General features: G+C 39.0%; 1 protein-coding gene and 1 pseudogene across 1 annotated transcript in view; one reads left to right on the forward strand and one right to left on the reverse strand.

The window, feature by feature from the left end:
• Positions 1 to 27,583, reverse strand: part of AVEN (apoptosis and caspase activation inhibitor) — a 182,773-nt gene that overhangs the window by 3,143 nt on the left and 152,047 nt on the right. Inside the window, exons 3-4 of the mRNA XM_054565624.1 lie at positions 7,168 to 7,238; positions 1,547 to 1,642 (exon numbers count right to left, since the gene is read on the reverse strand). Coding sequence (XP_054421599.1) covers positions 1,547 to 1,642; positions 7,168 to 7,238 — 167 coding nt within the window. The remainder of the gene's footprint in view (positions 1 to 1,546; positions 1,643 to 7,167; positions 7,239 to 27,583) is intronic.
• Positions 7,517 to 27,583, forward strand: part of LOC129064432 (lupus La protein-like) — a 123,790-nt pseudogene continuing 103,723 nt past the window's right edge.

The raw sequence follows: 27,583 nt of genomic DNA on the forward strand, positions 1-27,583 counted from the left end.
TTGCTGCCCTGAATTAGAGACTAGTAAGTGCAACAGAAACAGCATCACATTCAATTGCAGAACAAAGCTGATCACTTACGCTGCTGGGATTCTATTGAAAATTAGTACTGCCCAGGGTTTCACTTAAAAACACTTAATCAAGCCACAATTCAATTTTGAAATTCCTTATAGTACAGTCCTTGGGCCTTTTCCTCCCAATTGCCATCTTATGTGGATATCTCCCAAATTTCTATTTCTGGCCCTTAATTCTGAACTATAAATTTCTACATCTATTTGACTAATATTTTCACTTTGATATCTCAGAGGCACAGACCCGTAATATCCAACCTCTCACCCTTCCCAGTACCACCGACCACTGAGTTGCACAGCTGGGAAACCTAGAAAAATTCTTTGCCTGCTCTCTCTCCACTTAGTCGTTCACCAAATTGTCTTAATTCATCTTTTGAAGTACCTCTTAGAAAAGTCCAGTTCTGTACCATCTCTACCATCAGCACCCCTGTCCTAGCTGCAGTATTACGCACGTGGACCCAGGCGCTAGCCTCCTAATTTGCTTCCCCTCGTCTCCTCTCCTCTTGTGAGTGCAGTTTCACCAATAAACACACACCCACACGCACCCCACAGCCCACCCCTCATCTAGGGCCAGCATGTTCTTGTTATTGGTAGTGTTAGCAGTGCTGTTAATGCCAATCTATTGGGTCACTCTTCTCTAAATTCCAAGTCAACTGTTCTTCCACTTTGGATCTCAGCTTGTCTGTCACCTGTTCCAAAAATCCATCCCTAATCACACCAGAGTAGATCAGGTTCACTATTATGTAATCTCATGGGACCATGTGCTTCTCCCTCAAAGCAGTTATCACATTTTGTACATTTATGTGATAATTTATTAATACCCATCTTTCCCAATAGATTAAGCTCCACAAGGGCAGGAACCACATCTGTCTATTCAAACACTGTATTCTTAGTACCCAGCATAAATATTTTGAGAAAAATACCAACCAGACTTTATACCTTTACATTTCATTCAACTCCATTACATTCGATTCTTTAAAATGTTCCAGTTATTTTTTTAATTACATTTTACTGATTATGCTATTTTAGTTGTCCCAATATTTCCCCCTTCGCCCCCCTCCACCCAGCACCCCCTACTCCTTCAAGCAATTCCCCCGCCATTGTTCATGTCCATGGGTCATGCATGTAAGTTCTTCGGCTACTCTGTTTCCTATACTGTACTGTACATGCCCATGGCTATTCTGTTACTACCTATTTGCATTTTTTTTTTATTGTTCAACTACATTTGTCTTCATTTTCCCGCCACCACTTTCCTCTACCACACCCACCCACCTCCCACTCTCAATCCTTCCCCTCTTTGTTATATATTTTAAAAAACTTTTAAAAAATTAATTCATTCTAGCTTAAAACTTTACAAAATGCTACACGATACAAAACCCTTAGCTTTATGAAAGGAAAAACTGAGTCTGAGCCATCTCGCTCTTTTTCTTCTCCTGCCCCATCCACACTAACTTGAAGACGCCCTCAGGGTTTTTACCTGGACCAGTTCAGCAGCGACGTTGAGTCGGAGTGAGAGAGGCAGTTCTTGAAGGGCTTGAACCAATGACTCACAGTCCACGTAAAATGCTGAATTCTATAAATAAATAAGATTGATATATCACACATAGACACATGATATATATTTCTGGTCGTGGTTACATGTGCCCTTTTCAAAATAAAAGAGCAGAAGATGAAAGTAACTATAAATAAATCTTCCCTGGATTTAGATTCAGCTGGGACTAAGATCGTAAATCACACTTGATATGCTTAAGTCTATCACCTCCACATTGAGATGGGCAAAAAAACCAACCACAACCTTCTTGAGCCGCAGCTCATACTGTCAGAGCAGCAGGGCGGTGATCGCCCCGCCGTGCAGAATGAATGGTAACCTGGACACTGGACACTGGCAAAGTGAAGGGGAAAAAAAGCTTCAATGAAATCCAAGTAGACACCTCCCTGAAATATGATGGCTCACGTCTAGGATGGGAGGAGAGAGCCGTCCGGGCGGTGAGAGGGGCCGGAGAGGCACAGCCCCAGGAGCCCGCGAGGCACCTGCTAACAAGAAAGCAGAGGGTGGAAACCTACCTCTAGCAGGCAGCCCGCTGCATAAGGCCAACACTAAAATCCCCCTTTGACTCCCTTCCCACTCATAGATGTAAAGTCATCTCCGTAGAATGACCTCCCAAACTGACAGCATTTGAAAAAGTATTCCGGATTATCACATGGCTTAATAATAGTTTAACAGCTACTTCTCGGTACCTTGGCCACCCAAGAGAAGGAAAAAACTAAAAGGTGGTTACAATGACCTCACGTTAGGGGCAAACATCACTGACCACCTCACCTACCAAGGACAGTCACAGGCCCAGCTGGAACCATGTCTTAATCTATCATCACTGACTGACTTCAAGGTAGAAGAAAATCCAGGGCTCATTTAGTCTAATCGCGAGTCCACTGCAGGAACGCCTCGGGGAGGTGCGTTTATGACGGGAGACGGAGGGTCAGTCATTCCCGGTGCGCTCAACGAGAGCCCGCAACCGAACCCAGACCCATGCTCACCCAACCCCCAGCAGCCGCAACACGGGGAGCGAAAGAAACACTGTGGCTTTGCTGCTGCCCTTCTAAAATTTTTCAGAGATGGCTACCTCTCAGGTAAGGAACATTGGCAGTACCAATTGTGGCCCCTTGTCCTGGAAAGAAGGAACTTACATTTACATCTTTAAAAAAAGAAAAAGAAAAAAAAGAAGTATTTAGGGAACAGATGGAAAGTAACAACGCCCTGATAAGAAAGTGAGAAATTCAGTCGGTGGGCAGGCCCTTCCTCAGGCCTGCACGCAGCACCTTAAGTGCTGTGATCAAGACCAGCCCGGCAAAGTCTTTGTTTCCAAGTTCAGAGAAACCCTCTCAACCTGCTAGCAGGTGTCATCTTGAGTGCTTAACACATGGGTAAGTCACCAAATTACCAACTGGAAAGCTCACCCCTCCCACAGCCAAGCTGTCTGCAAAGCCACACATATACACTCCTTTCATTCAGCCTCTAAAAGAGCTAGAACTTTCACCCTACGACCTGTTGCTCTTTTAGATCTCCAGAGAACTGCTGAGACATGCTGGGGTATGGCTAAAAGTATCCAAACTTCCTCTGTCCTCTTTTACATCCTGTGCAAGATGACTACAAGGTACATCATAAACAATGAAAAGTACATGAGACTGACCACACAGAGATATGGGGACAGACAAGGCTGTGCTTGTGAGCCACGTTCTGAATGACGGACATTTGGCTGTGTTTGCTACTAGAATGTCTCTCCCCGTACGTTTCTAATTCCCACCATCATCCAAGGCCAGGCTGACATTGCACCTTCTCCATGCTGCTGTCAAAACACTTGCAGCCACCACAGTGATTGCTCCTTGTCTCCTTGCAAGAGTCCCAGAGCCCAGAGCCTGCCATCAAGTGCCACTTTGTTTTTGTTTTTGTTTTTTTTTAAGTGTATTTTATTGATTATGCTATTATGGTTATCCGATTTTTTTTTCTCTCCTTTACTCTTCTCCGCCCTGCCCCTCCCCGCTAGCATTCCCCCCACCTTAGTTCATGTCCATGGGTCATACATAAAAGTTCTTTGGCTTCTCCATTTCCTATACTATTCTTAACCTTTCCCTGTCTATTTTGTACCTACTATTTATGCTGCTTATTCCCTGTACCTTTACCGTGTTCTCCCCCCTCCCTTCCTTGCTGATAACCCTCCATGTGATCTTCATTTCTGTGATTCTGTTCCTGTTCTAGTTGTTTGTTTAGCTTGTTTTTGTTTTTATGTTCAGTTGTTGATAGTTGTTTGTTGTCATTTTACTGTTCATAGTTTTGATCTTCCTCTTTTTCTTAGCCAAGTCCCTTTGACATTTCATATAATAAGGGCTTGGTGATGATGAACTCCTTTAACTTGACCTTTTCTGGGAAGCACTTTATCTGCCCTTCCATTCTCAATGATAGCTTTGCTGGATAGAGTCATCTTGGATGTGGGTCCTTGCCTTTCACAACTTTGAATACTTCTTTCCAGCTGCTTCTTGCCTGCAAGGTTTCTTTTGAGAAATCAGCTGATAGTCTGATGGGAACGCCTTTGTAGGTAACTGTCTTCTTTTCTCTTGCTGCTTGTAAGATTGTCCCCTTATCTTTAATCTTGGGTAGTGTAATTATGATGTGCTTTGGTGTGTGTTTCCTTTGCTACAACTTCTTTGGGACTCTCTGTGCTTCCTGGACTGCCTGGAAGTCTATTTCCTTGGCCAGATTGGGGAAGTTCTCCTTTATTATTTTTTTCAAATAGCTTTTCTATTTCTTGTTATTCTCCTTCTGGCACCCCTACAATTCAGATATTGGATCATTTAAAGTTGTCCTAGAGGTTCCTAGGCAGAACAGATGCTCAAGGAACTCTGCTGAATAAATAAGTCACTATGTCAACAAAATTTTTTTTTAAGGTGGTTTTTTAAAAAATATCTATTTTTTCACCTAATGACGTTCTCCTGCCATCTTTTCCCTCCACACATGTCCCTATACTGTCCAAAGGAAAGATGTGAAAGTCCCACTCATGGACCTAAGGGACAACTCCCCTATAGTAACGTGTGCCAACCGCCAGGCTACATCTCCGTCACCCTGCATGTGAACCACAAAGAAATGAAGGCAAGTCACCGTGAGGGCGCTGCATCCCTCTCCTATAAGGATGTCCTTTGAGGACCTAACACGTCCCACTATCAAATTCCTACTTTTTCTCCTTTGTCTTTAATGTCTTGTGCCACTGGTTGGCACTGGGGGCAGAGGGGGTATGAGGGGAAATATATACATGTGTTTGTGTGTGTGTGTTACACATATACATAAAGTCCATCTTTTTCTCTCTCAAGTATACAAGAAAAAAGAGTGTTTAAGTTGGAGAGAAAACAGTTTTGATGCACAAATGAAAAATTCAGTTTTTACTATGCCCCACCAATACCTCAACTCAAAATGTTCAAAATCAAACTTGTCTTCTTTCTACTCTCCTTTGGCTTGTAATGGCATCACCACTCACCTAGTCTGGGTGTACAACTACAAATCTTTCTTGTCCCCGTGTCTCATATTTGGTCAGTGACACACGCCACCTCGTCCTCTGCTGAAGACCCATCTATCTGTAACCCTTCGCCACCCTCACTGGCTCACGCTGCCGGGCCCCTGTCCCTTCCCATTCACCCAACATAACATCTTCCCTAAAGGCTTCCCCTGCCTCCAGACTCTGAGCTCTTCAGTTCCTCCTTCCCAACTGCTATGGTCAAATCCAGCCATTTCTATTTCTTTGCTAAACTAAACTTCTGCTAACAAATAACTGTAGTCAAATGAGCTAGTTTTGAGTGTTTCCTACATGTCAGGAACTATGCTAATAGGCTTTTATTTATTATTGAATTTAATCCCCATTAAAGCTCCAAGTTATATTTTATTATTAGCTCCATTTTACAGATGAGAAAACAAGAGAAGGAAAGGGAGTTTGTCTAAGTGGTAGAACAAGGATTCACATGCAGGTTTGTCTCTCACATGCTAAACTGCCCCTGGGAGAAAACGAGGACCAGACTGCTGCTACCGATTAGCCCAGACCTTGAAGACTCCTCCTTCAGGAAAACTGCACTCCAGCCACACTCCCCAGCCGAGCGCAGCCTGGTCTTCCAGATCGCCTCTTCCTTCTCCTGTTGTCCCCCTGGGCAGGACCTACCAGAATCATACTCGTCCACAAAGGCCCATTCAAATGATCTCTTTCCCATGGTCCTGCTCTCAATCACTTCCAGGCCACAACAGTTGTCTTTCACAGAATTATGTTAATTTATTTATTACACCACTTATTTTATGTTGCATTCTTTTTCATTTATTACATAATTATTTACTGATCATCGAATATATGTCAGCCACTAAGGTAAGGCACTTAGGGCAATGAACAAACATGGTCTCTGTCTCCTTCACCTTTAAATAAGCTGTGTCTAATAAAACATCTAGTAATGGGTGCTCAGTGTTTTGATGCCAACATGGTTCAAAAGGAGTTCAAATGTGAGTTGTTTGGTTTTCTCCATATTTGTCAATGATTTCGGTCTGTCTGTTTTCAACTTGTCCTAGAATTCTAAACTGTATCTTAGGTATTATGTCCAAAGAAACTCAAGCAAAGATGAATATTTTTAATTCCCAACTTCATGTATATTATAATACATACTCTTTGAAAAGTGACAGGCAGTCCTTTTACAAGTAACTTCCATCTCCTCAGTTTGTATAAGACAGTGTCCATCCCAAACAACTAACCACCACCAGCCCAGATGTAAAGAGAGCCACCTACAGTGTGTGTACTGAGCTAGTACCGGAATGGGGTGGAGGGTGCCGTACCTTTGGGCTTTGGGGTCTGCTGCTCAGCCACCTGTGTGAGGCTGTGGGCAGCCGGTCTAATCACTGTACCAGAGAGTACGCCCTAGCCCTGGAATCAGGGAGCGTCTAACAATCTACCAGTAATTCTCTGTGCATTTTAAAGGGATAAAAAATACCTGTCAGCTCTCATATGGAAAGAATCAGTGAAATCGTGCTTGAAAAAATAATCAACACTCCTTGGGAAGAATATATGGCATGAACACAAAGTAAATAAAATAACTGGGCTTTATAGATCCACTGAAAGAAATATATGATATTTGCTCTTATTTGATAGCTTTATTCTCCTAACTCTGGAAGAAGAGTTATTTATATAAAGTAAGTGATTTTCTCAACACCAAAAACAAGGTAGAGGAAAAAATTAATTTTCAATCCTAAGGGGAATTTTCACAGAAATGGAAAAGAAGGAAGCCCAAATGGCAAAGTAATCAACTCAAAATCATGACTATAAATTTTCTACCTTGCAACCTAGTCTGTATAAGCAATTCACACCGGTGGGCAAGTATAAAGGTGAACTCTAGCTTCAAGGACTTATAAAATTTAAGTACCCTGAAAATTATATGAGCAGTTCAGGTAACAGAGACTAAACCGTTCATGAATTACTAAACTCTTTTCTATGTAAAGACTCTATCTCAACAATACTATTAGAGGTGTTAGTCTTCAGCCTTGAGAAGAGCCAATCCACTCACATTCAAGACAAATCATCTTACCTGCTTTGAACACGAAGCTTCACCATACCACTCTTTCTCCTCAGCAAACCGGAACTGTGAGAAGGAGTCCCCTAGAAACAGAAAAAACATACAACTTTATGCAAAAGCCAAAGGAAAACACTGAGTTCTCTAAACTCCCCTTTTGGGATACAAGTGCCATTTCTGAAGACCTGGCCATCCTGAACTCAGTGATATCCTCCAATGGAAGGACCTGGCTTCCGCATCATTACACAGCAATCTGTGCATGGTGGACACTGGAAAATATTGTCGACAACACGTTTATTGTCCCATTTAGTTCTCAGTAAGTCACTATCATACGCGCGGGCCTGAGCTATACAGGCCAGCAGACATGGCCACCTACCCGTATTTCGCAGATTGTCATCTCATCTGCTTAAGGTATGCAAGGAAACTTACAGTTATGATTCTGGGGTGGGCATTGCAGAAAAGGATAGGGAAGAACAGAACTGAAGGAAAGTAGTTCAAGACTGATCCACAATATGACAGACTTAAAATATCTCCTTGAGGTGAGGTTATGAACCTCAAACATCACTCCAAAATAACTGCTTAGAATATCAAATGCAAAATAAAACTCAAAGAATGTGTATTAGATTAGTTAAAGTGAATCATAACACTGCTCTGAACTCCTAGAATAAAGGAAAATGAACCTGTAAGATTAACATAAGCAAACATGAAAGACAATCCTGTACAGCAAGCTTTGACACAGGCTTATTTTGTAAATGTATACTTATCTGATTATTTGCATGAAAAACAGCTAATTTATAAACAAAGGGTTATTTCTCTGCCTAGCTTTCAGGATCCTCCAAAATTAACCCTCATTAACCCACATTTATTTCCTATTTATTCAGACTTTCTCTCCAGAGTCAGCCTTCTTTCTTATTCTAAACATACTTCAAATTCCACACTATCTTCATTTCTTTTTTAATCCTTCACTCTTGTCTAGAAGATCCACACACTTCTACCCATTTATATTCTATTTATACTTCAAAAGCTTAGGTACAGCCCACTTCCTCCTCCTGTGATACCTCTGCGGTAATTTAACCATATATTCATTCTTTACTTCTACATTAAAAGGAGGGGAAAGTGAAGAACTCAAAATTAAAGAGACAAAGATAAATTTAAAGATGAAACCTACACCAATCCAACCAATTCCAAAACACGTGGATCACAACGTTAACATTTAACAAGATCAAATTCAAGGCAAAAAGGACCAAGACCAACACTCTTTATCATGACAAAGGGTATAATCACTACTCTTAGTCATTGGTAAATCAATCTGATCCCTCAAGTATTATGATACAAAGAAGCTGAATAATATAATTAATAAGGTCTTGTACATGGACGTGGATGTATGTGTATGTGAGCATATATGTACGAGGTCAGTCCAGAAAAAGTCCAGCCATTATTAATATAATGAGAACAGTTCGCACAACATCAATATAACCTGGCAGCCAAGGAGAGTGGACTAGAATGCCTATGCATGAACAATGATGACTTCATTGTACTAGTTAGTGGGGGCAGTAGATTCCATTGAGTGAGCATGTGTACTGACTGTGTGGCCATCGCATTCAAAATGACTGAGCAAGTAGAGCAATGCATCTGCATCGAATTCTGCCTTAGGCTTGAACATTCCTCCACGGAAACTATTTGGATAATCCAGGCTTTGGGGAATGATGTAATGAGTGCAGCGCAAATAAAAGTGTGGCACAAACGCTTTAAAGATGCTCAAGAACCTGTTGAAAGTGATCCATGTTATGGAAGGCCTACAACAAGCAGAACACCTGAGAATGTTGAACGTGCCCAGGCTCCATTCAACAAAGATCTGCAACTGACAGTGCGAGAACTAGAATCTGATCTGGGGATTCAAAAAACGACCGTGTCTGAGATTCTGACACAGGATATTGGCATGAAATATGTCATGGCAAAATTCGTTCCCCAGCTTTTGCTGCCAGAGTAGAGGGAACATCGTGCTGCAGTTGCTAATGACTTGATTCAATCCACTACCAAGGAACCAGATTTCCTCAAGAAGGTCATAACTTTGATGGGGACTGAGGTGTCATTGTCCTATGTACAATGTTTCTTGTATCTTGTATTTTCTTCAATAAATATCTTTTTCATAGTATACAGCTGGATACTTTCAGGACAGACCTCATATGTGTATACTTTCTTTATAACTATCTGTGCAACATTAATTTTTAAACAGTACCATAAAAAGGCCACAAACACCTCAATAAATTCTAAAATGTAACAGTCATATAAATATTCACTGTTGATAAACATTTGTAGCACATACTGGCAAATAGCATCTCTTACATACAAAGAACTTTGGCAGGTCAATCAGAATAAAACCACCAAATAGAAAAAGAAGAAAAGGAGTGCAAATAAGAAATATGAGTGGTTAATATATATACATGAAATAATACATTAATAAATTAAAAATCAATCTGGCTACTTGATATCAAACAATATAACAAGGCTGTAATAATAAAAACAGCATGGTACTGCCATAAAAACAGACACATAGATCAATGAAACCGAATAGAGAGCCCCAAAATAAATTAATTAGTATATGACAAAGCAGGCAAGAACATACAAAAGGTAAAGACAGTCAATTCAATAAGTGGTGCATTAAAACAAAATCATACCACCTTTTTTTGTTTTGTCCTCACCAGAGGATATATTCCTTGATTTTAGAGAGGAAGGGAGACAGAAAGAAACACTGATGTGAAAGAGAAACATCGATTTGTTGCCTCCTGTATGAACCTCATTTTGGGTATCGAACCAAGAACCTAGGTATGTGCCCTGACTGGGGAGCAAATCCGCAACCTTTTGGGGTATGGGACAATGCCTCAACCTGCTGAGCCACCCAGCCAGGGCTAGACCATCTTCTTTTACTATATAGAAGAATAAACTCAAAATTAATTAAAGACTTAAATGTAAGATTTGAAACTATAAAACTCCTAGAAGAAAATACAGGCAGTAAAATCTCTGACATTCTTTTTCTTAGCAGTATCTCTTAGCAGTATTTTTTCTGATATATCTCCTTAGGAAAGGGAAACAAATGAAAAATAAATAAACAGAACTGCATCAAACTAAAAATGTTTTGCACAGCAAAAGAAACCAACAAAATGAAAAGACAAACCTACTACTGAATGAGAGAAGATATTCACCAATGATACATCCAATAAGGGGTTAATATCCAAAACTTACAAAGAACTCAAACTACTCAACACCAAAAACACAAACCAGTTAAAAAATGGGCACACAGGTGGACAACAGACATGTCAAAAGATGGTCAATGTCACTAGTCATCAGAGAGATGCAAATTAAAATCACAATGAGATAACACTTCAGACCTGTCAGAATGGCTACCATCAATAAATCAACAAGCAAGTGCTGGCGAGGATGTGGAGAAAAGAACCTTCATGCACCGTTGGTGGGAAAGCAGACTGGTGCAGCCACTATGGAAAATAGTGTGGAGCTTCCTCAAAAAATTAAAAATGGTACTTCCTTATGACCCAGCAATTCCACTTCTGGGTGTATGTCCAAAGAAACTCAAAACACTGACTTGAAAGAATATGTATACCTCTGTGTTCATTGCAGTGTTATTTACAAGAGTCAAGCTGTAGAAGTAACCCATGTGCCCATCAATAGATGAATGGATAAAAAAAGCTGTGGTACATAGATACAATGGAATATTATGTAGCCATAAAAAAGGAAATCTTACCATTTGTGTAAACATGGATGGATCTAGAGGGTCTTATGCTAAATAAAATAAGTCACACAGAGAAAAACAATTATCATATGATTTCACCAATATGTAGAATCTAGAGAACAAAACAAACAAACAGGAAACAGACCCATAGACACAGAGAACAGACTTACATTTGCCAGAAGGAAGGAGCATTAAGGGACTGGGTGAAAAAAATAAACAGATTAAGAACAAACTGGTAATTACAAAATAGTCACAGAGCTGTAAAGTATGTCATACAGAATATAGTCAGTAATATTGTAATAACTATATATGGTGTCAGGTGGGTACTTGAAATATCAAGGGGGGATCATTTTGTAAATTTAGGGTTCTCCAACAACTATACTGTACACCTGAAGCTAATACAAAATAATATTGAATATAAACTGTAATTGAAAAATAAAAGTTTTTTAAAGAAATAAATTTTAAATGGCAATAAAATCAGAGGTGTTTTTAAAAAGAAAAAAAATCAATCTGGTGGATTTTTAAATAGCTGAATACTTTATTCAGTGTTATTTTTGGCATCCCTGAACCTCTGTATTATGAATGATCTTATGATTGCACAAATCTATAATATATAATCAGTATAAGGTAATAGTAATGCAAATAAGGCATGCTATATGTAGTTAATATCGGAATATTTACTTTCAAAACCAGGTAAGATTCCAACAATGGCTAAATAGCTTGTTACAAACTAATCCTCTTGCTGAGAACTAGGAACAGCAGGCTAAACTTAAAAAAAAGAAAAAAAAATGTACTGGAAGACATTACATAACAGAACCCTGTCCACATCCTGTGTGGGTTCTGCTCACTCTGCCCACCACGGGTAAGAACTGTGGCTCTCAGTGCCAGGGTTTGGTAAAAAGGAAAGGAACTATTTATTCAAAAGTTATACAGGTTCAGAATAATGACAGATCCCAAAATCCCTTTAAAACACCTGCGCACGCACACATACACACATAGGCCTGCCTCCCCTTGCCAAACCAGGCCAGTCAGTGGTACCATATCTCAGGATAAGAAAATAGAAGTCCGAAGCTCGGCTAGTCTCCCGTTCTTAATCCAAAACTGAGTGGCACTTCCTCCTGGCAGGCCAGTGAGAGTCCTTCTGCATTCTTTCACACCAAGTGTCCAAGACCCCGCCCTGCCACTACAGGGTCAAGAGGCTTCTCCTTCCCAAGCCACATGGCCAAGAGCCCCATGACTGCTCCATCCTGATTTTCCGCTTCTTTCTAAGCTGCATGGTCAAGGGGGCCGTCCTCTCTGCTACCAAACCACATGGTTAAGTTCCAGCATGGCTGCCACGCCTGGGTTTAAATCCCAGCCTGGATCTTCCTCCTTAACCCCATTGCCAACTCCTCCCACAACTGGCTGCACCTGCTGGCACTACTGTATTTTTCTTCCTTTCTTGGCTGCCATTGTTAGTCCAGGCAAACGTGGCTCTGTGACACATAAGCCACCTCCAAGCAGCTCTCACAGGTACAAGAAGCCCCTCCAGCTACATTGCCTCACTGGCTAGAGTCATGCCCATCTCCCCGGCTCTGAGCACAGGCACAGCTTTTAACATTATTAAATCACTGGCCGAGTTCTTCAGCTATGCTAAGTAGCCCTCAATGACCCTGCTCCACTTCCCTCATCCCCCAAGCAATAGCTGTGGGCGCTTTAGGATTCTGGTGGGGGAGTGGGGTATGGGGGTCCTCCAGCTCAGCACCCTGTTTCAATTAGAACAGGGGTCTCCAACCTCCGGGCTGTGGACAGTTAGTGGTAAGGCCCAGGCCTGTTAGGAACTGGGCTGCAGAGGTGAGCTTGAATGTAATGCGCTTGATTCATCCCTAAACCATCCCCACACCCCATCCCAGTCGGTGGAAAAATTGTCTTCCACGAGACCGGTTCCTGGTGCCAAAAATGTTGGGGACCACTGAATTAGAGTCCTAGGACACCAGTGAGAACATGAAGGACAAAGATCCAGAAAGAGAAGAGCAGAGCAAGGTAAGTCTAACATTTAGAACTGCTTTTCCCTCTGAAGCATTTGTTAATTTCCCAAGGCGGGCAGGGAAGGGCCTAGAGACTGGAAAACTGAGCATTAAATAACCACCAGGGAGGCTGTGAAGCGGCAGAGGCCTTTTGCTAATCTAACAGCACTGGGCTAGCAAAAACTGGAGTCCAGGGCTATGGGTGAGAAAGAACCTTAGAAAAGCACCCGGGGCTTTCACGCAGGACCCCTGATAACTACCTCTTAAAAAAGGGACGAAGTAGAAATAGGCCAGCCCTCACAACGTCTGAGGCAAAGCTGTGAATCAGCTCAATCTCTGACTCTGCCTATAAGAAAAAAGTCCTTTTTGGAGGAAAATGACATTATTAACAGCCTAAAATTATCTCCACAATTTTTTTATACAGTGTCCAAAATTCATGAAAAACCAGCAGGCATATTAGGAGACAAGACCAAGACAACAACAAACTAAGAGAAAAAATAAATTAAAAAAAAAACAATATCCACAGAAATTAAGATATTGAAGTTATCAATCAGACTTGGATTTTGCAATGTAAAAATTTCAAGACCAGGGAAAACTATAAAATCATACAATGACAGCCATGAAATCATTTTTGATTTATATCAAATAAAGTTTACACATAAAAACACAAAGAAAACAATCTATGAGGAAAATGAGTCACCTAAAACATAGTTTGTATAGTTATCAAATTGCAGAACAATGCAACTTAAAAATCCTACTAAATAAAGCATAAAGTGGCTAATTTTGAAAAATAAGCTTATTAAAATGACTGCTGAGGAACATCAACCCCTCTAATCCTCTCACTAAACATGAAAGAGTGTTCAGACTTGGGAAATGATGAATCCTAGAATCAAGGGTGCTTCTGGAAAACATGCTAACAAAATTCTTCTTCCTGAATTACATCATGACATGCACAAAAGTGATGGCAGTATTACCAGATGTGCTACTCCCACATCTTGTTCATCAGATATGCGGACGTGCGGCAAGGATTGGAGACATCCTGTAAGACAGCCCACTACAGTAACAAGGCATTCCATTCTGCTCCGGCTTCATTCCCCTGCGGAGCATTCCTGATCTCTCACACTAACGGTGAATTTGACTGAAGTAAGGAATGGAAACCAGTGGAGAACAATGAAATGACAGCCAGCTGTTGCTGACAATGAAACAAATGGTGAAGAGTGTCTTAGGAGCCATAAGCATTCATAGTTTCAGGCACATTCACCATATGTTCAGAAAATAATTATAGCACAGTGGATTGAACAGAACTACGAATCATAAAAGGAGTAACAGTACTTTCTTTCTTCTTCTTTGGCCAAAGACTAATACCATGACATAAGAGGTCACGGACTGCCTCGTTCTGTACTTACACAACACCCTCAAACAAGTCGGAGGAGCAGCAAGTGCCTGTTAGATAGACTGCCTGAACAACAGCAACAAAAATCCCATCACATTCTGCTTCGCAGATAAGAATACCAAAGTAGCAGGTCTACTAAATTCAATGATTGCTTATTAAGAACATAATTTATTCATGAGACTATGCTATTAAAAAAAGGAAACTGATGTACCTTGGGAGTTCACATTTTTCTTACAGAATAAAAACTCTCATATAATGCTATTCCAGCCACAATGCTATGGCTGACGTGCGTGCAATGAAATCTGAGATACGCATTGAAACAATTTTGTTATATCTTGAAAGTCAATTACATTGCTCTAATGCCACCTTTCTAGAGCCAAAATTAATGACATTTTTTTTCAATCAACTAATTGTGTAAAGCAGCAAAATGTTAGAAACTTAAATACGTGAGATAGCAGCAATCTTAAGAATGTCTCAAGCAATGCTTCAGTTTCTGGGATTACTCATGCTCAGCAAACAAATCCCCAAGTCTAAGGTTTAATAAAAAGGTAACACTTTATCTGGTGACCATGAGGAAAGGCAAGTTAACTGGTACGTATCACCAGCAGTACGCTCTTCTGGCAAAGCCAGCCAAACATCTTGTTCCTCCACCCACCTCAGCTGAAAGCCGTCACTTATTTAGTACCTCAAATATACAGTAGTGTATAGTGACTGTGGGAACACTCTAACAGGAGACAGTGGTGAGAAATGAGAATGCCTGTACAGAACCAAAATTAAATCTGGTGACTAAAACATTTTATAATAAAAATTTTGTTTAATAAATTTATTAACTATTAAATTTAATAACTATTAAATTTTACTTGTAATAAAGCTATTAAATGTTACTTGTATTTTGGACATCAAATCTATAACAGTGATATTTCACTTCAGCTAAATATGATTTAACACTTGACCATTTGGCCAGTGTGTTATTTGGTGCACCTCAAATTTTCAGCTATTGACATTCTAGAAGCCATTTTAAAAAATAAGGTAACTTTTGCCCTGGCTGGGTGGCTCTGTTGGCTGGAGGGTCGTCCGGTACACTGAAAGGTTGCGGGTTAGGTTCTGGGCCAGGGCACATGGGGAAGGCAACCGATCTATGTTTCCTTCCCACATCGATGTTTCTCTGTTTCTCTCTCTCTGTTTCTTTCTTTCTTTCTCTCTCTCTCTCTCTCTCCCCCCCCCCACCTAAAATCTACAGAAACATATCCTTGGGTGAGGATTAAAAAAATAATAATAAAAAAATAAGAATAATGTAGCTTTATATGTACTGATATTAATAGATACCCATCACGCAACTGTTACATGAAAAAAAATCACGTTTTAGTACAGTGTGAATAAGATATATATAGATATATACACAAAATATAAGTCACAAAAATACATGCATAGAAATAAGTCAAGATAATATGCCTGCTTTAAGAATGATTATCTCTCAATGGGTGGTATTAAGAGAGACTTTCCATTCTGCACAATACCTGTTCCAGTTGTATTGTCCTTTGTTAACAATGGGCACCTGTTCCTTTTGGAACTGAACCAAACCTAGAGGAAAGGAAATCTAGAAAAAGGCTGTTTCCTGAGGGCATGGACCTTCTGAGAATGCATTTACGGCAAAACATCCATAGATCTCAAGGCTGGAACCACAGATGCCATCCATGCAACTCTCTGCAGAGAACAATGAAGAACTTCCGGTCTGGAGAGGCTCCACGGCCTGACGGGGCCAGGCAGCCACTCAGTCCAGTCACAGGGACCTCTCGGCTCCTGGCGTTTCTTATCATACTGAAAATCACCAAAGCTCCCTCTACCACTGCCACGAGGCTTTAAAGCTATCTGAGTTCCCCAGAAAAAAACAGATATGCAATAAATATTTTATGACATTTGGTATACTAATATTTTATACACTGGCAATGTGTGAAGGTATGAAAATCCAAATTCAAAAACAGAGAATTCTTCCTTTTAGGAAAAGAATCTCTTGGGGTTCTTTTAAACAACTACTGTAGTACTTTTAAAAATCAATGTTTTTATAGAATTCTAGGTATTTTAATAATGATAGCCTCAGAAAAAGAAATTATATACCAACACTAACACTGTATTTATAATAGCCACGATTCTTACTCTACCTAACTTCTTAAACTGGCCTAACACGTCTTATGATCAATGGCAAAGTGGACACTAAACTTGTTAGAATTCTGCAATATTACGCTTTGTAAAAGCTTAGTCATAGATGACACATCTTTGCATTTTAAGTTTATCCTTTCAGCCCCATCAGCAAAAAAGGGCTTCCTGCCAAGCAAAAGTACTTAGCATGACAAAAGCTCTCAGTGAAAGTTCAGGTGGGGTTACAAGGAATTAGCAAGGGCCAAGAAAAAAAAAAAAAAAAAAAAAAAACGAGCAAAGACTTTCTTTCCGTTTCAACAATTCAGATTTTAGGTATACATGAAGAGTGAGTGTGAAAAGATGAAAAATTGTCCAAACCTAACAAGACCTAGTTCCAATAATTTGGTAGTAGCAATTCCCATAACTGACATCTGTCCTAAGCATTTGGATCTTTTTCTCGTAAAACTGGCCCAGACCTTTGTGGTATGTTCTTTTGGAAACCAACTCTAGAAAGCAAGAGGAATGTATCACTAGTTCAGGATGAGTACTTCACTTTAAGCTCTATTTTCCTGGCTTTCCTTTGTCATGGTCACCTTCCTTTATTTCCCCCACAGCCCTTAGCATATGCCCTCAACCAAGACACCATGTCTCTGGGAAACCACAAACTTTGTAGATTGACAAGTTCACAATTTTCATTAAAAAAGAATATGCCCCAACGGTCACAATGGCTGCTATAGAAAATGAAACGTACCCTTTCTTCACTCCAAATTTCTCTACTCTCATCTATGAGAGATGGCAGAGTTGGAAGGTCCAGGTGGATCCTAAATCCACAGGCTGACACAGATCAGTTCAGAGGTGATCACAGTTCAGCCTCTAGGACATAAAAAATTCTTGCCACCCCCAACTTCTAGCTTCTGTGGATGAGTCTTTCTGCATGATGTCAAGCACTCCGACATTTATCCTAAAACAAAACAACAGCTAACATTTTGCCTTTGTGACGAAGACTATACAAGCTACTACAGTATTAATTAAAAAAAAAAAAAAAGTCAGGTTGAGCCAAAGAACAAGAGAGATAAGAAAAATCTCTCTCTCTGCTCAACAGTGACTTATAATTAGCTTTCTCACCATGTGTGGGGTCCCCAAAGCCACTGAGCATCAAATATCCACATTGAATACTACATAATAGATGTGCCTATCTTCCCCAATGTCCCTAAAAAGTTGCCTCCCTATCTGTAGAAGGGATACCATGAAATACACTCAGGTACCACGAAAGAGTTCTAGGCTTTATGATAGAAGGATGATGCTGACATTCTAGAATTTAGAATCTAGCTCTTTTCCTCAAAATAGTTGAATATTCTATGTTAACCCTGTACCACTGTAGGCAATCTAGTATAATTCCTCAGATCAATTATTTCCAGAAATATCAAACCCTGGCACAGAAAGAACTCCAAGATGAGAATAAATGATTAGAAAAGGATGACTAAATAAGAGAATATAAAGATCAATCCTCACACGAACAGTGACCTGACAGACCTGGTCTGAAGTAAAACAGCATGTCAGTTAGGATTAGGTCTGGCTGCACGGAACAAAAGAGCTGAGAAATTATGACTCAAACAAGATAAAAGGTCATATCTCCATCAACAAAAACGCCAAGGCTTAGGAGGTCAAAGGCTGGGATAGTGGTGCTGGTCTGCCATTCATATGGAGTCATGATCCAAGATGATGACCAGAGCTCCTGCTACCCCACCCAAACTCCAGACAGCAAGGAGGAAAAAAGAACCGGAGAAAAAGGGACAAAGGCATGCACCATCTATCTGCTAAGTTTTCCCAGAAACTACCACAAAACATTAGTTCTACTCAGTTCTCTTTTGGCCACAGCTATATCATATCATTTTATCAAGTCACAAGGAATGCAAGATAATTAATTTCTTCCCAGGTGGCCATGTGCCCAGACAAGAATCAGGAGCCTGAGGAGAAAAAGGAGAATAAATATGGGCTGGGGAAGCAACTACTCTATGACAAATTATCAGAATGTCCTACTCAAGACGCAGGGAGTTAATAAGAGTCAGCTTGGAGTGTAGTGACTGTGCTCACCAAAGTTATGAGTTGTCTCCAATTATTTTAAACTTTTCAAATTATAACTAAAACTAATTTTAGGGAATATATGCCTTTCAACTTTTTTCGCCACTTCTGCTAAGAGGTGAGTGTGGAATAAAATTCTAGTTTCCAGCATAAAGAAGGACCTTTTTACCAAAATAAATACTGTTGACTACTTTTCCCAGGGAAAATAGGCATAATGTGAAGTAAAACAATAATGACTGCAGAAGTAACAATTCATTTACTTAATAATTTTTATTCTTTCATACATTTTTCAGCACAATTATGTGCCAAACACTATTGAGTGCTAATAACATAGAGAAGAAACACTCCCTGTTCTCCTTGCTTTTAGGTCTTGAGTTGAACAAGACAAGAGAAGACTGTAAGAAACAGAAAACTAAGGGATTTTTTAAAGCATTTAAATGCCTTCCCCAAAGCTTTCAAAGAGTTTGTACTCTCTCCCTTTCTTGTTTTACATGTAACTGCACACATAGTAGGACACTCATGGTGTTGATTTTAAAAATATTTAGTCCACCTAAAACTTCATTTGTATTTCATTTTGTAACCTATTTGACATCCAAAATGTTGACTTTGTCTGTTATATCAGTTAGTGAAAACCCTCACACAGATAATCAAAAGTCCTGAGTCTACTACCTGAAGCAGACTGTACTCTAAACCATGGCAACTTGCAGTGATTTACAATTCACTTTCCAGAGGGAGATAAGAAAGAAGAGCTAGATCAATGCCAAGCCACCACCACCTGGAAAATAGCCTAGTACGTGTAGAGTGATGCTCAGACACACTCCTTTTCTCTCCCCACCCCCATCTCTCACACACACACACACACACACACACACGCACGCACACACGCACGCACGCACGCGCGCGCCCACACAGTCGTACAGAAAGCACAGTCCCGCAAGTACACTGCCACTGTCTTTTCCTAAGATCACTGTGAAATTCTGTGCCTTGGTCCAGCAGCCGAGTCCCACCTTGCCTGAATTTTCTGGCCTGTCATCCATTCCTCCTCATTATTTCATTCTCTTTGCTACACTGAATATGTTTTTGAAAGTCAGTCTATTCCTATTACTATTTATGTCTTTCAAACATGGTATTTTCTAGCTTAGCCTGTCGAATTTTTCTTCTCACAATTAAAAGTTCTACATAAAGGTTAGTGTTAAATAATTAAAGTCCCCAAATGCTGTAATCCCATGATGAAAAAAATGGCTTGAAGCAGGCCCTCCAATTTAGAGAATACTGTGGGGTTTCCTAGAGAAAATGTCTGAACCCCTTTCTAAAATGAATGTGAGAATGCTTTCGATTTGTCGACTGGCTAAATGTATGCCAGATTCTCATAAATTAAAGAGTTAAAAAGTCTTATCCATTGTTTCATCTTTGATTTGTCTGATTATTTTCTTACTACATCTTAGCTCAGTTCACTGAAATCACCTCTCTGATACGAATTCACATCGTCTCAGCATAAAATGCAAACTCATATCCACACCTTTTGCTGCTGACAGTACTTCTTTCAGCTTCTACTCTCATTCTCAAGATCCTATAAAGCCTCCTTTTCAAAACCACACAAATATTTTCCTAATATTCTTCATAAAATCTCCAACTGAGGAGCACCAGCAAGCACTAGTAATACCCAAGCTAAAGAGAGGAAATCATTAGTCTAGAATTTTATTGAGGCCAACTCATACAGGCAACACAGAACATGTGGAAGTGCATTTTGATTATCTTCCCATATCCCAGAGCCTATTTCTCCTTTGTAAGACTCTCTTAATTCTAGCTTTTGAGTTTGCCTGGAATAAGTCTGGTAGGGCAGCCTGTCCCCACAGAAACCACATGAGCAGAGGCCTCAGACTGAAGGGAGTTTGGCCATTCGCAGAGCAGAAAGGCCGGAGTGGCTCAAGCACCATGAGGGGTAAAGAGGCGAGATGTGGCTGGTGGGAAGGCTGGGTCTTATTTTTATGTGACTCAGCATTCTTCACCCAGTTATCAGGCCTCACTGCTAAACACCATACTCCACAGAAACAACCAGGCTTAGTGAAACTCAGTTACGGCTGGCTCTTATCTGTTAAACGCATTTCGCATGACTACCCAAACACACTCCAAATACAGTTATCCTTAAGCTGTTTACAGATTAAACAAAACAACACAAAACAGTAAAAAATAAAAAATGAACTGTGGGGAGGGAGCTGTCTAATTTTCACCTTCAAAAACAAAGATGACGTAAGATTCGAAAGTTCTCTGCATACGGCAATGGACGGTTCTAAAAGCATGACTGTATCTATATGCTATCTCCCAAGCCATTCTTGAGAACCTGGAATCCAGATATGAAGCTAAGGAATTGCAAAGCTATCCTGACAGGTAACTTGCTCAGAGAAAGATCTCGCGGGACCTCTACGGAAAGTTTGGGCACAGAAAATTCTTTGTGTCTACAAACATGCCACTTCCCTAATTGATATCCAGAATCACTAATGTAGAAAGCAATATAACGTCAAATAGCTGGTGGTAAAAGGGAGAGGAAATATGATGAAAGGCAGAATGAAATTGGGGAGAGGAATACACCTTACCTAATAACATAACCAATCCCTGCTGCCTAGCTCAAAATTAGCAGAGGTCACGTTCAGCCCCCTGGTGCTCTGCTCCTACTCAGAGTTGCCCACAGATTCAAGCCTCAGTGTCTGGAGTTGGCTACTGAACCCCATCTCATAGACTATTGCTATTTAAGACTATTTTGAACTGCACCTTTGCTAATCCAATCACTAAATATGAACTTTGGCCTATGTTTTGACCACATTTAACTTCCAGCCTTTCCAAGTCTGCCATTTTATTTTGCATCCATTTCATAGCTATTTCCTTCTTCACATAGGTGAGCTAATATATGTTTGATGATAGTTTATGTGGGTTCAATGCTTTAATGCAGCACAGTGAAGCAGAAATGCAGACAACACATTCAGAAGCCCTAGTATTTGTTATTACTCAACACATTTGGATGGGCACTTTTGGGTCCTGTCATTACTCATGTGAATGATACCTTCTGCTTTCATTGGAAAGTCACAAGTTGCCTTATATTTGGTAATTCTGCTTAAGAATGTCAGTTGCAAGAATGTTGATTTTCATTATTTACAGCTACCTTAGAGTATAACTGGTTTTCTTTTATCTAAAATTTCCACTCCATACTAAAATAAAGTGAGTGGTGAGTTTTAAGAAAACCTAATATACAAAAACACAATAATTTGTCACTTTTACCAAAGAATTCATGAGCAGATTCATTTAGATATCGAAATTCCATGACATATTTAAAATTTCATTGAGTTTCCAAAAGTTTTACTTGTTTTCAGAATATGTTTATTGTTAGATGGTAGGAATATCAGTGGATTATCTAAACAGAAACATCTGTTGTTTGGATGCTCATCTCACGTATTTCTGGTTTGATGAGCATGTTTGTGTTTTATTATATTCTCAAAAGAAATATGTTGCTTATCATGGGTATTGTCAAATGTAGCAACATTTTTTCAAGATATCAAAGCTCCAAGTAGAATTTGTGCAAGTGAATCATCATAGTAGTATCTCTAAGTCATTGGTGTATCTCATGTTTTAAGAGTAGGAGGAGGGTAATAAATGTTGGGTTTGCTTTTGTTATTTAAAAGGAAGATTCTAAATCTTTTGCCAATGTATGAAAAACTTTGGCTAGGCAAGGTACCAGTGGAATCTGTTTACCAAATTTCATTTGGCAAGTTTAAGCAATCATTTTTGATACTTAACCAGCTTGGTTCAATTTCATGTTTACTGTGTTTCCAGAAGATGCTAGTGGGTAGAATCAGAAAGTTAAGTGCTTTAAAAAAAAAAAATTCACTCACTTCTGCAAATTTAGCCCTCAGCTGAGGTTTTCTGGGTATTAACCAAATAATATGCTTTCTTTTTTTTTTTTTTTAACTCTGGTTCATACTTCTAAAATATAAGGCCTCTTTTTAATACTATAACAATATTATATGTAAAAATGGTAGTAATTAAAAGTAATAAGTTAGTATTATCAAATATGCAGATAATATTTAAATATCTCCATAAAATGTCTTGGGTTTCTCTTGGGGGAGAGGAGGATTGTTTTTTATAGTTGCTATATCCAAATAGTGACCCAAATAAATCCCCTACAATGCATGTGGTTGATGTGTCCCATAAATCTCTTTAGTATTCATAGTTTATTTGTTGAGAAAATCAGATCACTTAACCTACCAGTTTTTTCACTTTCTGGATTTTGTTGACTTTTTTTTTTCTGTATAAATCGGTAGTTAGAACTAGAGGTTTAACTGGATTAACATTCAAATTTTTTGGATGAATGCTTTTTAAATCAGAGAAAATTAATGAAAAACTTTAAGGACAGAATCCAATTTTAGATAAGATGCAATGTTGGCTTTCAGAGGTATCTGGACAGGAGGAAAGTATCCCAGGCCCGCTGTCTACCTGCAATTTTTAGGAAATGAGTAGATCCCAAAGGTGCTCATCAGTAATATCATTTACAAGTAAAATTAATATAAGCTTAAATTATAATAGAGAAAAGTTTTTTAAAAGGTGAAGTGATTGATAATAATGCACAGCCTGTACTATGGTCATCAATAATGACATCATATAAAATCCAGGATGGCAACCGACAAGCTTTTTCAGATGAGAACAGGTTAGATCATGCTCACCCAGGGAAATGGTTGTATACTCACATCCAGTTTTGAACCCATTTTGTTTTCCAAGGAAAAAGGGTAGCAAGCGGAAGAGGTGAGAGTCACTTTCCAAACCTTTTCCCATCTTGGTAATTTAGAAATGTATACAAAGGGAAGCAGATTCATGTTCATGGTAAATCCAGAAGAACTGTGTTTCAGGAAATGTCAAAAACTGGTACACAATTAAATGGAAATTTCTAAAAGACGAATTATAAGACACCTGAGGTTCTCCAGGTGGAGAACCTCTGGGCTGGTTGCTTTGTGGGGCATATGGAACAGCACGATTCTTGCCCCTGCAGAGTTCATATGCTGAAGGAAAAGAGAGGGAGCTCGCGCCCAGTGCACACAGGTCCCCCATCCCAATACACATCCAATGTCTACGAGTTTGGTCCATTCGATTCCTCTGCTGATTATGGCATATGGACAGCTGCCTTTTCTCTAATCCAGGGCTTCCAGCATTAAAGGGCGGGGGCAGTGGGTGGTTGGTTCTTAAACTCCTGTTACTCCACATTCCTATTTCCAATGAACGGTACAAATCATTCTTTTGTGTTCACAAGTTACATTTTTGTGCATGATACATATTAAGCTTATTTATTTATAGCTGTCATTGTGAAGATGTAATAGTGCTAAAATTGCCTCTAGGTCAGAATCATAATTGAATTATAAAGTGGTATTTTGTTACAAAATAAGATGTCAATTTTAATCACCCCTTTTCAGGATAGGATGCTAAGGTTTTCTCTTTTCTGGTTGCGAATGAGGAAAAAATAGCTATTTGAAATGTCAATGTTTCTGAACCCAATATATATTTAAAACTGTTTAAATATAATAACTTCTGGCATTGCTTTCCTTTGGTTTCTTTTCTGGAGAGGTCCATCCTCCTGCCAAATGGGACGCACATGCTTTTTTAACAGTTGTGACATTCAAAAGCTGATAATTCTATTTATGGATGTGAAGTGTTTTAAGGTAACTCACTGTCTGTAGAGAAAGAATGGATTATGTAATTTACATATATTTTATTATTTCTAACTTTAATTTTTTTTATTATTTGTACAATTAACATGGTAACTCCTCCCTTTAGTTGGAGTGGTTGCTGGGCCTGTGATCAGCCACTAGCATGAAGACCAAAGGAGGTTGGTTTCACAGGGCTGAACTTAAGCAATGAATACTCATAAACTACAGCAAAATGTATACAAGCCATCTATGTGAAGGAAAAAAGCCACAAAATGGATACCAAAATAAATGGCAGAATCGGCACTACTCAGGGACCATCGATGTAAAGGGACAGAGCTCATATTTAGACTTTCTAAAGTTCTCAAAGCAGCTCAACTCATCAAAGTCTATCAACTGCGTGTGTCACAAAAGGCCACATGATCTTACACAATGACCTGTTTGCTCCGACTCAAGACTATGAACCAAAGCACAGAGCTTACTCTCAGCTGCTCCTGCAACCCAGTCCTGGACAAGAATCCACAGGGTTCAGAGAAAACCCTCAGCCTTGGAGAGCTCTTTCCCGGATACTGTCATCAGCACCAGATAACTGGTTACATGTAAAAGGCTTCTCTGAATCAAGAGCATCAGATCCAATGATAACATAAAGTTAACACTGCTGATACGGGATAAAGTGGATATAAAGGAAATTCACAAAGTATATATACATTTAAGACTTTATGATCCACTTATTTATAATGTTTTAAAAAAAAGGTTTATCTGACAGACTCAAAGACACAATGCTATATCACTAAATAGTCAATGTCACTTTGAAAGGTGAAGAGATGGGTTTTTTCAAATATAATCAGAAGTGCCAAGTGGAAAAATTAGATCAGCCCGAAAAATACCAAATCAGAGTCTCAGACCTAATTCTCAAAGAAAGAGGGGAAAGAGAAGAAAGGAGTTAAGCGAGCCACTGGAGCAAAGTTGGGGATTTTAATTTAGGGATCTTTATTTCAATAAATATAAGTAACATCTGCACTTTTCTGGTGGTTAAAGGATCTGTCTCTAAGTCAGACTACATCTGAGTTTGAATCCCAGCCCCACTATTTAGTAACTGTGTGTCTTAATGAAAATTGCTTGAAGTCTCTGCACATAGGGATAATAATAGTTCCTAGCTTTGCAGGATTATGAGGATTAAGTGAGCTATGCACACAAATTGCTTTAACAGTCACTGGAAGGTAGCAAATGCTTAATAATACTTAGTTGTTGTTAACATAATCACCAAACAGTAAGTAGAAATTATGATGCTGCTCCATCCTGAGATGTTTTATGTCCCCAAAACCACATCATACCAAGGCTCTCCGCCAAAATGTCACTTAATTCATCTAAGACTCAGGCTGAGCTCCCTGTCCAATTTTGGAAAGAAATTGTAGCAAAGGAAAAAATCTTTTGCCCTGGGACCACAGAAATAAATGAAATGGAAAGAGTGATAGCGCCATACTGTGAATGATTGAAAACTCACATGTGCTTTTACTGAAGTAAATTTCTACTGTCATCTTGAATGAGAATGAATAAAAAGAGTACGGTTAGAAATTCTACCTGACTAATTAATTGCCTTCTAAGACCAATAATCTATTGCCAAACATCAAGTGGTAGCCTAAATTTTGAGAACCACACAAAGAAACGCCATTGTTGTAAGGCATTCATAATACCTTTCAGAGTTTGATGTTTTTTAAAAATCCCACTATTAATTGCTCCTTTATCATAATAAAAAGAAAAACATATAAATACTAAATATTAAATTTCTTTTAGAAATAATTTTATACCGAACAGCAATATATAATTTATCATCACAAAAAACTATTCTGGAGTAAGAGGAAGAAGACAATTTCAAAATTCACATCCATCAATGTATCAGATGTTCCAATGACCAAATCAACTTCATGTTCACCTTATTCATCTGTATAACTCATTAATATTAATAAAATCAAATCTGTCTCATAAGCATGTATTTTTTTAAACAGTACTTAATTATTTGGCTCAGATTTTCTGGGGGTTGGGGAAACCTTACATAATATAAAGTAACTAAATCTGAATTCAGTTTACCTCTTGTTTAGAAAATATTTAATTGATTTAATATATAGGAAAACTAAAATATCTTCTGAAATAACATATCTACTCTTCCTTTAATAGGAAAGCCTTCTTTTAAGTAGAGAATAATTTTTTAAAACTTATCTCAGTCACTTCCAGGTACCTCTTCTCAAGATACAACATCAAGAAGTTGACGTCAGCTGAAATGCAGTAGAAGTCTAATTGCAGATAAATAAAGTTTAAAAATGAATAACTTTTCCACATACTATCAATAAACAAGTAGACAATGGTTGGGGTGGCAGGAAAAACCCCTTTATGGCAACGACAAAAACTTAAGAACTGTTGAGACCTATATGAAGAAAACTGTAACACTATCAGAAATACTATTTATTTATTTTTTAAAATTTACTAAGAATAAGACTGTATTAAGTGTTGAAAGTATGATATGATACAGGCCACTGCTGACCTTGATGAGTTGGCAGTTACATAAACGCACAATTACAGAACATACAGCGATAGACAAAATGTCTGAGGGGGCATTGTGGGGGGGGGCGCGCTAGGGGATAATTAATTCAAGTTGGGGCCATGTCAGGCCAAGCTTCCCATAAAAGGTGATACCTGACTCAAAGGGTGACAGGGAACTGGCCAGGCAAAGAGCTAGGAGATTGAAATTACAGGCAGAGCCAAAATCAGAAAGTGAGAAAGTGCAGGTATGGTGTGTATCTACCTGCATGCAGTTTGGTGTTACTAGAGCATTAAATTTGAGAAAGGAGTAATGAAAGATAAGGAAAAAATATAACTGGAAAAATATAAAATTCCTGGATGAAATCTCACAACTGTAACAATGTCAATTCTCCCCAAATACATTCAATGCAGTTCCAACCACAATCTCAATTTTGGGTGGGGGGCATTTTACCAACTATTCAGTGTTTCACTTGCAGGAGCAAATGCATAAGAACAAACAAGACTTTTCTGAAATATATTAAACAACAAGGAAGAAAAAGTCTTACCTACCAAATCAAAATGCCAGAGTATAAAGCCAGAATCATTAAACAGTATAGTCCTGGCAGAGGAATAGGAAAATAGAGTACACACTTCAGAAAGAAACCCAGGCATACAAACAGCTTTGTATGTGATGAAGATGACATTTCAAATCAGTGGGGAAAGAACATCATAGCCAATGGGTGGGACTATTTGCTCTCGATATGGAAGAAAACTGACAAGTTTTCACATATTTTGCTACAGACATACATACACAATTTCAGATAAATTTAAAATATAAATGTACAAACTGAAACTACAAAAATAC

This window comes from Pteronotus mesoamericanus, unplaced genomic scaffold (assembly GCF_021234165.1).
Source record: "Pteronotus mesoamericanus isolate MK-2021 breed Mesoamerican mustached bat unplaced genomic scaffold, CSHL_Meso_final contig_164, whole genome shotgun sequence".
Taxonomy (NCBI): Eukaryota; Metazoa; Chordata; class Mammalia; order Chiroptera; family Mormoopidae; genus Pteronotus; species Pteronotus mesoamericanus.